Source organism: Myotis brandtii, unplaced genomic scaffold (assembly GCF_000412655.1).
Source record: "Myotis brandtii unplaced genomic scaffold, ASM41265v1 scaffold760, whole genome shotgun sequence".
Classification (NCBI taxonomy): Eukaryota; Metazoa; Chordata; class Mammalia; order Chiroptera; family Vespertilionidae; genus Myotis; species Myotis brandtii.
Window position 1 is genome coordinate 823,109 of NW_005371038.1, and position 12,991 is coordinate 836,099.

The 12,991-nt window shown below is 60.9% G+C and overlaps 1 protein-coding gene across 5 annotated transcripts in view; it reads right to left on the reverse strand.

Annotated features, from left to right (window-relative positions):
- The window catches only part of SEMA4D (sema domain, immunoglobulin domain (Ig), transmembrane domain (TM) and short cytoplasmic domain, (semaphorin) 4D), an 89,596-nt gene that overhangs the window by 6,824 nt on the left and 69,781 nt on the right, over nt 1–12,991 (reverse strand). For 4 of the 5 annotated variants that reach the window (XM_005883087.2, XM_005883088.2, XM_014530686.1 and 1 more), the window contains 3 exons: nt 9,302–9,474; nt 9,174–9,217; nt 6,260–8,399 (listed from right to left, as the gene is read on the reverse strand). In XM_005883087.2, coding sequence (XP_005883149.1) covers nt 7,498–8,399; nt 9,174–9,217; nt 9,302–9,474 — 1,119 coding nt within the window. In that variant the 3' untranslated portion in view covers nt 6,260–7,497. Of the gene's footprint in view, nt 1–5,846; nt 6,057–6,259; nt 8,400–9,173; nt 9,218–9,301; nt 9,475–12,991 lie in introns of those variants that run through there. The other variant, XM_014530688.1, reaches the window with a different exon arrangement.

Consider the following 12,991-nt stretch of genomic DNA (forward strand, 5'->3'; position numbering starts at 1 on the left):
TCTGCCCCTGCTGCTCCTGGTCACAGCACCAGGGCCAGGCCAGGCTGCACCCACGCACCCTGCTGCTCCCCCTCACTTCTGCCTGGGCCCAGCAGGCACCCCGACAGCATGGACGAGGGGACACCCTCCAGCCTCCTGGCTCAGGGACCTGACAAATGCCCGATAGTCTGTGTGGACGCCACCCCCTGCAGGCGGGCGGACTGCGGGACCACCCAGCCCACTGCTGCCCCCCCCTGGTCACCTCACTACCTGACACTCGGTTTTCAAAGCCAGGTTCTTCCCACCGACCGGACAGGAGGAAATAAATGGCTCCGTGCAGGACGGCCAGCAGAGGAAGGACTATGCCTGCCTGCCGGTGGCCCAAGTGCACTGAGCAGACACACATCAGAGCCGAGGACTAACCAGCCAGCACAGACAGCAGCAGGCGTGTGGGTGTGCGAGCGTGTGAGTGTGTGAGCGTGTGGGTGTGCGAGTGTGTGGGAGTGTCCCCGCCAGACACTGTCCCCGAACACTGTCTCGGGAGGGCCAGGTGGAGGGCAGAGACCGGCATGTGCTGGGTCTTTAGAAGGAGGGGGACTTCTACTTTAACTGAGACCCCTTTCGATGGCCCCCAGCTCTGCCAGGCCCCCGCGGCACCTCCGTGCTGTCCCTTCATCAGCAATCCTCCAGGGACAGGCCTCAAAGAAACTGCCTCCCCAGGGCAGTCGGACCCGGATGGTCAGTCCTGGGAATGATTCCGAGACGATGACGGACCCTGTGGAGGAGTAAGGCGCCGTGCCCGTGAGCGAGACGCTGGGAAGCGTCCGACAGGGGTCCGTCGGTCCGTGAATGACGGGACAGCCACCGTGCCGTCATCCATCAGGAATCACATTTAAGAAAAAGATTCAGCAACAGAGAAAAACTGACATTATGTTCAATGAAAGAATACATGTGCCCATGTGTATGTGTGTGCAAGTATGTACACGAATGTGTAAACGTGTGCATGTACATGTGTGTAGACACATTCACATACATGCACAGAGAAAAGGCCTAAAAGTGCCCTAATGCTGCTGGTGGCTACCTTTGGATGGTTTAATTTTAGGTCATTTAGATGTTGCTCTTTATACTTTCCTAGAGTTTCCACATTCACTGTAAAAAACAAACAATGCTTTTATAATAAAAATAAAATGCTAGAGAAAAAATAAATGTGCATAGACTCGGAGGGAAATTCTGAATGCACCCAAGTACTCTGCGTGGCCCTGGCCGTCGCCGAGGACGAGCCGCCCGTGGGCGTGCGCTCTCTGTGCCGGATCCCCATGGTTTGACTCCGTCTCTATAGCTGTGTGTGGTTTTGTTCTTTGCCCACAGGTGGCTCTCTCCACACACGCACGTCGTGCACACGCACAGGTGGAACGCGTGGACTTGCTGCCTCTGCACACGCACATGCTCACACCTGACAGCACGCCCACGTGCAGCCACAGGCGTCCCGTACTGCACGGCGGGCTTCCCACACCTCGCTCCGGCCACTCCCCGGCTGCTGGGCATCTCGGGATTGTAGCTTCAGAAACTTTCTCGTGAGGTGTTATGACCAAGAATGTGAGACTTTTCTTTGCGTGGACACTGGAGTCAGTTCTAAAAAGGCCCGTCTCCTTCCTCGCCCCCAGCACTGCCTGCTGATGGGATGGGTGCAGGAGCTTCCGGAAGGCTCTGAGGACCAGCGCTGGGCCAGGCAGTGGTGGCTGAGCTGACTCACCCCCAAGCACATGGGCGGGGGCTCTTTCAGGAGCAACTCCCCACAGCCCACGGCTCCTGGGTGTGAGCAGCTCAGGAGCCCGACCGTGCGCGCCTCCGTTCTCAGCTGTTCCCGAGCGTCACTAAACAGGCTTTAAATGTGTGGTAAACGTAGCAAAACATTAACATGGTAAAGAAGTACTTACGTTCCATTTATTCTTTTAAAAACACTATCCACCTCATTCTGAATGCAGAGGAAATTAAAGAGAGAGGAAAGTGAAGTTAAAGTGGTCAGCAGGTCCCGCACTGAGACGCTGGCGGGGACCCGGGCAGCCCAAACCCATGCCGCCCGCCGGGGCCGCTCCTTGGAGGTTCAGCACGCGGGGTGGAGCTGGCAGAGTCTCTGGTCCTAACCCCCCTCAAGGTCAGGGCCTTCCTGCCCCCCGTCTCCCCCCCCACCCCATTGTCCGAGGAGAGCAGTGGGGCAGAGCTGATTCTTTTTGACAAAACCAGAGCCTGGGAGCCATGGCCCCTCCCCGAGGAGGGGACACCACCTGGAGGTGGGGGCTGAGAGCCCGAATGGAGGGATGTGATGAGATCCACCTCAGGGCTGGGCCATCCCCCAGGTGCCTCCCAGGCAGCAAGCCCTCCAGGGTCCACTCTGACCCCGAGGCCGGTGGCCAGTGAGCTAGCCCCTCTCCCATTCCCGTGCCCAGGGTCCTGCCAGCACCCCCTGGGGGCCACTCAGAGCACCCAGGACCCCCATGCCAGACCCCCCATGCACTCCCTGCAGGCCCCGGAGCCGCAGAGGCACAGACGTTGGGCAGCCCCAGCGGGAAGGGAAGGTGCTCTCCGGGTCTCCAGCACCCCGAATCCATCGCTCTCCTCCTCGGTGTCCTGAGCCTGCCACAAAGCTGCCTGGGACCAGCTGAGAGCAAACCCGGGTCCGAGCTGCTGGGGACCGAGCCGGCCTGTGAGGGGTGCGGGAGGTGCCTGCCCGGCCCCCAGCTCCGTGGGGGAGCCTTCTGTGGGTGACGGTGCTGCGGCAGGAGGCCTCCAAGGACCCAGGGTCAGCCCGCTCTGTGGTGAAGAATGTGGTTCATCACACCACAGAGAGGGGAGCACTTCTGGGAAAACCACCCATCAGGCACCGAGGCCAACAAGGTGATGGGTCGTTCCCCACCCCCCAGGCCAGCAAGGTGATGGGTCATTCCCCACCCCCCAGGCCAGCAAGGTGATGGGACACCCCCCAGGCCAGCAAGGTGATGGGACACCCCAGGCCAGCAAGGTGATGGGACACCCTCCAGGCCAGCAAGGTGATGGGACACCCCCCAGGGCAGCAAGGTGATGGGACACCCCCCAGGGCAGTAAGGTGATGGGATCCCCCAGGCCAGCAAGGTGATGGGACACCCCCCACCTCGTGGAGGGCTGACCCTCCAACTCATGCGCCAACTACCCCCACAGCTCAGCCTTGGCCTTCCAGGAGCCCCAACACACACACACCACCTGCCACTTAAGAGCTTGGGGATCAGGACCCTCATGAGACCCAGGCCTCCTGCTGCCCCTCTGACCACGTGGCTTAAAGGGCTCTGATGCTAACACTGCAGTTAATATATAAAGGACCTTCACACCTGCATGTAAAATGCTACCTAACGTGTGTGTGATGTGTGTACGTGATGTACACAGCGTGTGTGTGATGTGTGCAGTGTGTGTGGTGTGTGTGGCATGCGTGTATGTGTGTGTGTGTATGTGTATGGCATGCATACTATTATGTGTATGTGGGATGTATGGGTGTGTGTGATGTGTGCAGTGTGTGGTGTACTTGTGTGGCATGTGTGTAAGTGTATGGCGTTGTGTGGGCTGTATGTGTGATGTGTGCAGAATGTGTTGTGTGATGTGTGCAGTATGTGGCGTGTTGTGCGTGTGTGGGGGTGTATATGAGATGTGTGCAGTGTGTGTGGTGTGTGTATGTATGTGGGGTATGTGTGATGTGTACAGTGTTTATTGCATGTGTGTGTGGGGCAGGTATGTGTGTGGTATAGGTGTGTGATGTGTGCAGTGTGTGGCGTGTTGTGTGTGTGTGGGGGTGTATGTGAGATGTGTGCAGTGTTATGGCGTGTGTATGTGTGTGTGATGTGTGCAGTTTGACCCCGAATAGAACCTACACAGCACCCCCTCTGGATGGACAGGACACTGCGAGCTCCCTCGGAAGGCAGTCCACCCCAGGATGCCCCTGCCTCAGGTGTGGCCGGTGAGACAAGGGGAGGTCCAGGTGGGCACGCGCCTTTGAGAACAGCGGACGCACAGCTGGAGCGCAGGGAGGCGGGTCTCGGCTCCTGGTCCACGCACCCTGAGCACCAGGGGCACTGCTCCTGCCTCCCTGGTCAGGGTGCCCGGGTGCCGACCCTCTCAGCTCCTCCCCCCTCTGTGCACCTCAGTGTCCCCCCAGGTCCTGCCCTGGAGGCGCTGGCAGGGGTGGGAGCGGCTCCCGGAGCCCCTCAGCAGCAGCGAGCACAGAGAGGGACGGCCACTCGGGAGGCGAGGCTGCGCTGAGCGACCCCTCACTCCTCCGCATTTGCTGTTTGGGGATCTTTGCCTCCCTCGGCCCCAGCCCTTCCATAAGCTTTGCAACTAAAGTCCCTGCGCTGAACACCCGAGTCTGAAATGCCAGAGTGCTCTGTGCTGAGCCAGCCTCGCAACCTGCTCTCCCAGCCCCGCTCCTCTCCCGTCCGAGGCCGTGTGCATGCCCGCGCGTGCGCACACCAGAGCACAGGTAACACGCCGAGCGCTCGCCCGTGAAAGTGCGTGGCTCCCAAGCTCACGGTCCACCTGTGTCTATCCTCCCCAGGTCACAGGAACCCAGCACCGTCTTTGTGGTCTGGCTCCCCCACCTCCTGCCACCACCTGGGCCTGCGCAGGCACCAGTGGCCACACGGGCTGGTCCGGAGCAGAGGGAGGGCGCCCCAAGGCTTGGGCACCGACCCAGCGGGGACAGGCAGCAGCTTGACATTCTTAGCGGCTCAGTGTTTATTTAAAATCTCAAAAACTAAACAGCCCGGCCCGTGTGGCTCAGTGGATTGAGAGTCAGCCATGCACCAAGAGGGTACGGTTCGATTCCCGATTAGGGCACAGGCACAGGTTGTGGGCTCGATCCCAACGAGGGGGCGTGCAGGAGGCAGCCGCCTGATGTTCCTCTCTCCCTTTCTCTCTCTATAAAATCAATAAAAACATATTTTAAAAAAAATCTAAAAAACTAAACAAAACAGGATTTGTTTCATTCCTCCTCTCTCAGCAGAGGACAGACCCCAGGCCTGTAACGTCTTTTCTCTTTGTGGCTGTTTAGACGCTCACACATGGGAGACCTGGGCGCCCAGGCTCTGCCTGAAGCCTGGGGCACACTCGAAGGTGGGCTACCTGCTCCTCCCCTGCCCCCCTTCCCCCCCAGTGCTTCCCGGGAGCCCTCCCGGTCCGAGGGCGCCCACAGGGCTGTCTTTCCCGCATGTAAACATCATCACACAAGTCGCTGACACAGTTCCCACTCCAGAGGCCCTGGGTTAATTCCTGAAATACCCACGCCTCAAACCCACACTGTCTCAGACACAGAAGTAACCCTATAGACCACGATTTAAAGCGTGCAGTGCCTGACTAGCCAGGGGCACCGGCTTCTTTTCTCTTAGATTGTCAAATAGGAAATGAGAACCATCTGGTGTGAATGAATCAAAATTACACCTATTTTTCTTTTTTTTGTCAAAGTGGAAAAAAATATTTTTGCAGAGCCACAGAATTTTAGTCATTAGTTTACATGTGCACAAGATGAAAAAGGTTGACAATCGCTCCACAGACCAGCGACTGGCAAGCCCGGGCCTTTGGGCCACGTGTGGCCGAGGCTGGTGTTTGGTTGATGCACAGCCACACCCACTGCGGGCAGCTCACGGGCCATCGGGGCAGAGCTGAGCAGGTGTGGCAGAAACCCTGCCTGCGGAGCCTAGAACAGCTAACAGTAGTCTTTGCGGGAAAAGCTGGCTGTCCCGCTGTCCAGAGGCATAGCTATGGGCTGACCATGAAGCTCCCGTGGCTGCTGGGAGATGCAGCCGGAGGCCCCTGCCCCCGCCCCCCTCACCAGGTGCCCCGCTCACCTGTGGCCTGGCAGAAGAGGTGGAAGGTCCCCAGGGCAGGCACGTGCTGGGCCTGGTCGCTGAGGAAGGGCGGCAGCAAGGTGACCCGCAGGCGGCCCTCAGGCCCAGAGCCCGAGGCCAGCCAGGGGCTTCGGGGAGAGGAGGACGAGTCGGGGCCCAGACAGGACAGGGAGGAGGACCCCGGAGGAGGGGAGGGCATAGGAGATGAGGCTGCGAGACAGAGGACAGAAAAGAGAGAGCACTGAGGCAGCAGTTGTCACGAGCACACCACATGCAGAGACGGGAAACGCGTTTAGGAAGAGAAGGGCCCACGCGGTCCTGCCTGCCAGGCCATTCCAAGAGGGGCCAGGAGACCCCACACCTGCACCCTTTCGGGAGGGGGCCGCAGGGCCTCAGCAAATCACGTGCCCACATCAGGATATAAGCTTCTCATTTATTCGGTTACTTTTCAAATGTATACAATTCAAAGTAGAAAAATAACAACAAATTAAATCTTATAAAACACAAATGTTTACACCAACACAGTGGAACTCTATCACGCTGTCCGCACAGGACACACATCCAGGTTACTGCTTTGCCTCGGAAAGGTCTCCTCTTGTGGGCGTTTGGACGGTGAGGTCCGTGGACGGTGAGGTCCGTGCTGTTAAACTGCACCGCCCGCCCGCCCCACCTTAAAGACGCGCAGGCCACCCGGGTCCGCAGGGCGGGTCCGCAGCACCGTGGACACGCCCGCCCTCCCTGCTCACTCTCCCAGCTGTGGACGCTCAGGTCGGCCAAGTGGAAAGGCTGCTGGGTAAGAGGTGTGGAACGGAAGCCAAAAGGAACAGATGTTCGGATGATCAGACTCCAGTGGCCATGGGCAATTGATTGTGAATCGCTCGTCCCTGCGCTCTGGGCCAGCCAGGCTCCCCAGGGGCCACCGTCCTCGCTCAAAACCCTGCCGGTGGTCACGGGGCAGTCCCCCACGCCCGCTCCTCTTCAAGACTTAAAATGAGAAAAATGGTACAGAAAGAAATCTTCTCTGAAAGGACACCTCCCTTAGGAATAAAATGTTTAAAAAGTCAGTGTGCTCAACAGGTGACTGTCTGCATTTCCAAAAGCAGAGAGAACGCATTTAGCAAAAGTAAGTTTATCCCTGAGAATCTCCAGCAACGGAAGCCATAGCGTATCCTAACATACAGCAAAACCTAGAAGATGTGCATCTTCTAAATATCAAAGCATCTGCTTTAGTGACTTAAACAATAAATGACCGAACACTTCAACTCAAAGCAAAATCCTAGAAACAATTATGTGGAGGAAGAGCTTCGTGCCAACCTGGACAGCAGGCGACCCATGACCCACTGATCAACTACACGTCCTTTCCAACCTGGGATGCGAGGCCTCTCGGGCTGCTTTCTGAGGTGACGGTCTAGTGCTGCTCCAGGCCAGCGGCTGCCCGGCCACCGCCCCGCCCCGCCCGCGGGCACATCTCCGGCTCCCACCGACTGACTGACGAGGAGGCTTGCCGTTTTCCAAAAGGACAAAGAGAAACCAAGTCACGAGTTCACCCCAAGAGAAAAGACACAAGACTGAGGTTTGCAGAGGACGGGCTACCCAGGCGGCACGGGACGAGGCTACTGCACAGGAACACAAAGACCCTCCCCACAGCGCCTCAGTCCCCGTCCGCATCCGAGTCGGCGAACTTCAGCTCGCACTTGACGTCGAACGGCCTGTCCCTGACCGGGAGCTCGTCGATCCTCTGCGAGTCCTCCCTGTCGGTGGGCGCCCTGCTGGCCGTGGTGTCCTGCTCTGTCTCGTAGCCGGTGTCGGGGGCCGGCCGGGGCTGCCCCCCGTTCTGCTGGGAGAAGCTGCCCGGCTCCACCAGCGTCTCCTTCACGCTCTGCTCGCAGTCGGAGAAGTCCGAGGCGGGCTGCTTCTTCCCCAGCAGCAGGGCGGAGCGGAGCCGCAGGCACGGCCCGGGCAGGAAGCCCTTGTAGCAGTTGTAGGAAAAGAGGCAGAGGCAGAGGACGAAGAAGAAGAGGAAGAGGGACAAGAGGAGGCGGTCGTTGCTGGACTTGAGGTACAGGGTCTTCTCCGACTGGACCTGGGGGACGGTGTGGATGATGACCTTTGGTTCGCAGGACGCGCTGGTGGGCGCCGGGCCGGAAGGTGTGGTGAGCCGCCCCGCTGGGGTCTGGGGAGAGGAGCCTCGGACGGACCCCGCTGACACGTTGGGGGGGGTCCCAGCACCTTCTGTCCGGGTGGCTGGCGAGAAGGCCCCTGAGGCCCGGGGGGCCGTCCTGACCTCCAGCACGTGCTTGGCCATCACCCGCGAGACCGTCTTGTTCCTGACCCTCTCCTCCGACAGGCACTGGTACACCCCGCTGTCTCCTTCCGACAGGTTGAAGATGAGCAGGGTCCCGCCCACCAGGCTGTACTTGGGGCCCTCGGCCCTGAGCACGCCGCTCTGGAACCTCCACACCACCCGCGCCAGGTTGGACTTTGGGGAGCATTTGAGCGCTGCGGTGCCGCCATGCTTGAGCAAATGCTGCCGGGAACTTCCCTTACTTTCATCTGGAACATCAAAATAGACGTGCAGTGTCAACAACCCTGCTCGCTACGTGACTTCCGTTAAACACAGTCAACACGCACAAGAGGACATGAGAGTTCCACCCACAGGAGCAACAAAGACTCTTCCAGAACAACTAAGGAGATAAAGACATGCATGAGCAAAAAGCAAGATGAGCCCTCGATGGCAGGCCCTGGGGACAGACTCGGAGGCACCTCTGAGCAGCAGAAATCCCGTCTCACACCCTGGCTTCCTGGGAGAAAACGTGCCAGGTGGGGAGGCTGAGCGCAGGCCAGGTGCGCGTTCTGACAGCCACGCTCTGAGTCAGACACGACGCGCTTTTGCTAGCGGCTACCGCACACCGCAGCCTGGCATGCCCTCCTCCTAAACCTGCCTTCGCTGCCCACAGCACCCTGGCCCCCGCAGCAGTGGGGTCGCCCATGGGAACGCCACCCGCCTGGACGTGACGGCTGGAGGACTAACCCTTCCTCCGTGCAGAGGGGCGGGTCGTGCTCCCTGAGCCCGAGCTAAGAGGAGAGAGATGCATCTCAAGAGAGGGCGCCACGCGGGACAGTGCCTCTGGGACACACACACACACACTCTGTGGCCACACCCATCCTTTCTGCAACTAGAGGCCCAGGGAAGCCACGAGGCCTGCCAGACACTGGCCCTCTGCTCCGGCGAGAAAGAAAATGCACAAGATGCCACAGCACCAAAGCATTGTGAGATGGTTACGAGAGGCCATTCCTGAAGGGAGCGAGAGAGAACGAGCAACTTACCGGGGCAAGCGGACACTTCCCCACTCATGTCCTGGATCAGATCCCTGCAAAACAAGGGCCGAGTGGGCACGGGCTCGCACGGGAAGGGCGGGCAGAGCCCCTGCATGCGCACCTCCCCCCGCCGGTACCTGCGGGGGCTCTCGGTCTGGTGCAGGGCCACGCAGGCCACCGTGGCTGGGCTCCAGGCGCAGTAGGGGTCCCGGGCCAACACGCAGTCCTCACAGGTGCTGTGCTTCCCACAGAAGGCCACCGGGGCCTGGACCACGCCCGAGTTGGAACCGGCATAGATGAACCTTCTTCCCTGTGGATATGAACTGGTGAGCACGGGTGGGCCCGGAGCCAGCGTCCTGGCAGGGCCAAGGGCATCTTCTCCAGCCTCAGGGAGCCACGATGCAGTGCTTCCTGGAGGAGGAGGAGCCCCTCGCTCAGAACTGAGGCGGGTCCCACTCCAGACGAACCCGCGTGCAGGTGTGACAGCGCGAGCAGCGCATGGTGCAAGCAGAACCTGTCAGAGCCGAGAGCACGGGCCTCGGCCCGACCCTCCCTCATGTCCAGGCACCCCCGTCACCCCGACACCAGCAGAAAGCATCTCTCACCCGGTCAGCCCCTCTGGGGGGGAGAGCCCCAGTCGGCCAGCCAGGCCTCATCACAGGCCCAAGGCCACAGGGCACAACCTCAGAACCCGATGTGGGCACCGGAGCGCGGAGCGTGTCTGAATCCCGCACGGCCCAGAGTCGGAGGTGCAGACAGGTCGCTGGAGAGTGAACACACGCCAGGAAAGGAACAGGAGCCCGAGGCATCCGCCTCACACGCTGCACTGACGAGGGGGACCACGCAGAGGGAACCTGACCGCCACGCTCTGAAGCCGGCTCGGCGGGCCCCGTGTCGGTGTGGGGGTGCCACCCTCTGACCCTCCTTCAGGGCCCGGGCTGGCAGCTGGCACACAGGCTGTGGCCAGCGGATGCTTCGCTGAGCTTGGCTGGAACGAGGTCCCACGCAAGTCCCCCAGCAGACCCAGGGCGCGCACCCCGGTGCTGCGCTCTCCGCCTCTGCCCGGGAGCCTCTGTGTCGCCCGACACCTGGTCCACATGCGAAGACTCCGAGTCTACAGATGAGACCCGCAGCCGCCACCCTCAGAGGCCAGGACTGAATGAACTCCGGGGCGGCTGGAGCTCAGGTGCTGGCGTGGCCCCGACCTCCGGCCTGCGAGGCATCAGAGGCCACAGACCCTGTGTGGCAGGCGCCACCGAGAGAAGGGGCAGGGCCCCTCCGCACGCAGCCGCACAGGGAGCTGGAACGCAGGCCCCGCGGCCACTGTGCACGTCTGTGGACACTGGGCATCCAGTTAGGGTGTCGGGCCACGGCACTGACGCCAGGTCTCAGGGAACCACATGCCTGCACAGTGAGAACCATTCCTGGGGCGCAAAGCCTCAGAGCCCAGGAGGACCCACACGAAATGTGCACCCACACAGCACAGCACTGGGGCCTGGGCTGCCGGGAGCCCCCCAACACCGGGGACCCCGGAGCCCAAAATGACATGACGGGCAGGGGAGCACCCACCGTCTGGCGCGCCAGCAGCGCCCTCCAGGTGAGGCAGTGTGCCTGGGGAGGGGCCTGCGGGACTCCCCGCACTCACCCCTCTTCCTTGAGTTTAAAATTATTTCAAAATAAAACATTTTTTAAAGTAAAGGGAAAACATCCCGACGAGGACTGCCCAGCGCCTGCGAGGTTTGCTGAGAGCCCGGCCCCCTCGTCCACCCTCACCGGCCCCGGCCTCTCCGGGGACTGTGCCTCACCCACAGCCCGGGGCTCGCTGCCCACGGCCACGCAGCCTGGCTGGTGTAGGGCGATGTGGGCTGAGCGGAAGAGGCTGTTTAAGGTGCTCTCTCTCCTTGGCCAGGCGGCTGTCTCCCCACCGAGTGTCCTCGTGGACAGGAGACGCCGCCTGCTCTGGGAGCTCCCAGGCGACGGTGCAGAGCACGCCTGCCAAGTCTGCCCCACAGAACTGAGAGCAGGAGCCCAACCGGCGTCTGTCCGTCCGTCCAGAGCACCGTGGTCACAAGGGCCCAGGGTGGGGGCAACCGAGTGCCCGTCAAGGGGAATGGATGACGAAATGTGGTCCCTCCGCACAGTGGAGTGTGACTCAGTCCTGAAAAGGGAGTTCTGACACAGTGAGTGCAGCACGATGAGCCCGAGGGCGTTCTGCTGAGCACAGTCAGGCAGCCACCAAAGGACAAGTATGTGACTCCCCGATGCCGGTGCCCAGGAGAGCCAAGCTCACAGGTGGGCAGCAGATGGTGGGTGCCAGGGCCGGGGCGGGGGGTACTGGGAGTTGGGATTTAGTGGAGATGGAGGCTCAGATTTGCAAGATGAACGAGTTCTGGAGATGGATGGTGACGGCGGCATGACAGCGTGAGTGCACTCGATGTGGCTGAAGTGCACACTTAAACGTTGAAGTGGTAAGTTTTACGTGGTGTGTGTTTATCACAATAAACAGGGGCGTGGAGGCAGGGACGGGGAGCCGAGGGCTGTGCGGTCCTGCGCGCTCCCGCAGCCTGCGAGCTGCTCACCGGCTTTTGGCAGCAAGCCAGGTGATCAATGCTGAAGACCTGGTGGGCGGGGAGCACGGGGGCTCTTTTCAGCCCTGAACACCCACTTCCTGCCGCCCCACGGCACTGCTGGCACCCCCACCCTGAGCCCACCAGTCCGCGGAGAGGCAAGGAGGCCATGGCGTGCGGGTACAGTCAAACCTGTTCTAGGCAACAGGCCACGCCCCAGTGCAGAGGGCTCTTGCGGGGACAGGCAAACTGCCGCCCGGGGTGCCAGGCTTCCTGCATGGCCAAACCCCCTCCGGGCGTGGCCGCGTGACCAAGTCCTGGCTGAAGGCTTATGAGCACAGGACTGACCCATAACCACCCATACCTGCCCCTGTCCCTGCCCCTTCTCCGGCTACTGGATCAGTATCCCAGCACCCCGGAAGCCTTGGTTTTAGGACGCAGGCCCGCCTAGGCCCCTGAATGACACTGAGGAGCAGAGCATGTGTGCACTGGGTAACTGGTTGAAGAAAACTCAAAGGACTACTTGTGACATGAAATGGCAATTTCACGACCTGCAAGCTCAGTGCCCATCACCGATGCTTTGCAGGCGCACAGACAGGGAGCTCCCAGGCGACGGTGCAGAGTGCACCTGCCAAGTCTTCCCCACAGAACTGAGAGGAATGGGCCACACACTCCTGTGCACGGCAGGACGAGCCGCGTGGCCCTCAGAGCCTCACAATCTTGACCTTTCCAGGAGAGGCTGCTGACCTGATGCAGGAGTCCGTGCCGTCGGAGGGCAGGGAGCGGTGCCCGGGGGAGGCCCTCTGAGCTGATGAGCTCCCGCAGAGGCAGGTACTGCGGGGTCTCCCCCGCGCAAACTCGGGGCACAGAAGTGTTTTTGTTGCAGGCCAGCACGTACCGCACACACATCGTGTGGTGCCCAACAAGCCAGCGAGGTTCTGCCAACTTTCAGGAGAAAGTTAATCTCCCCAGACTGCCCTCTCTCCATCCCCGGCCCCAAGGAGCAAAGGACTCTCTGTGAGAGCCCAAAGGTGGCTCCTCTGGGCGAGATGGACAAAGGGCCTCTGGCCCAGCCCAGGGACCACTGAGACGCGAGGCCACCCCCCAGCCCAGGGACCACTGAGACGCGAGGCTACCCCTTGAGCCCAGGGATCGCCAAGACTAAGGCCACTCTCCAGCCCAGTGACTGCGAGGCCACCCCCCAGCCCAGGGACCACTGAGACGCGAGGCCGCCCCCCCAGCCCAGTGACCGCTGAGACG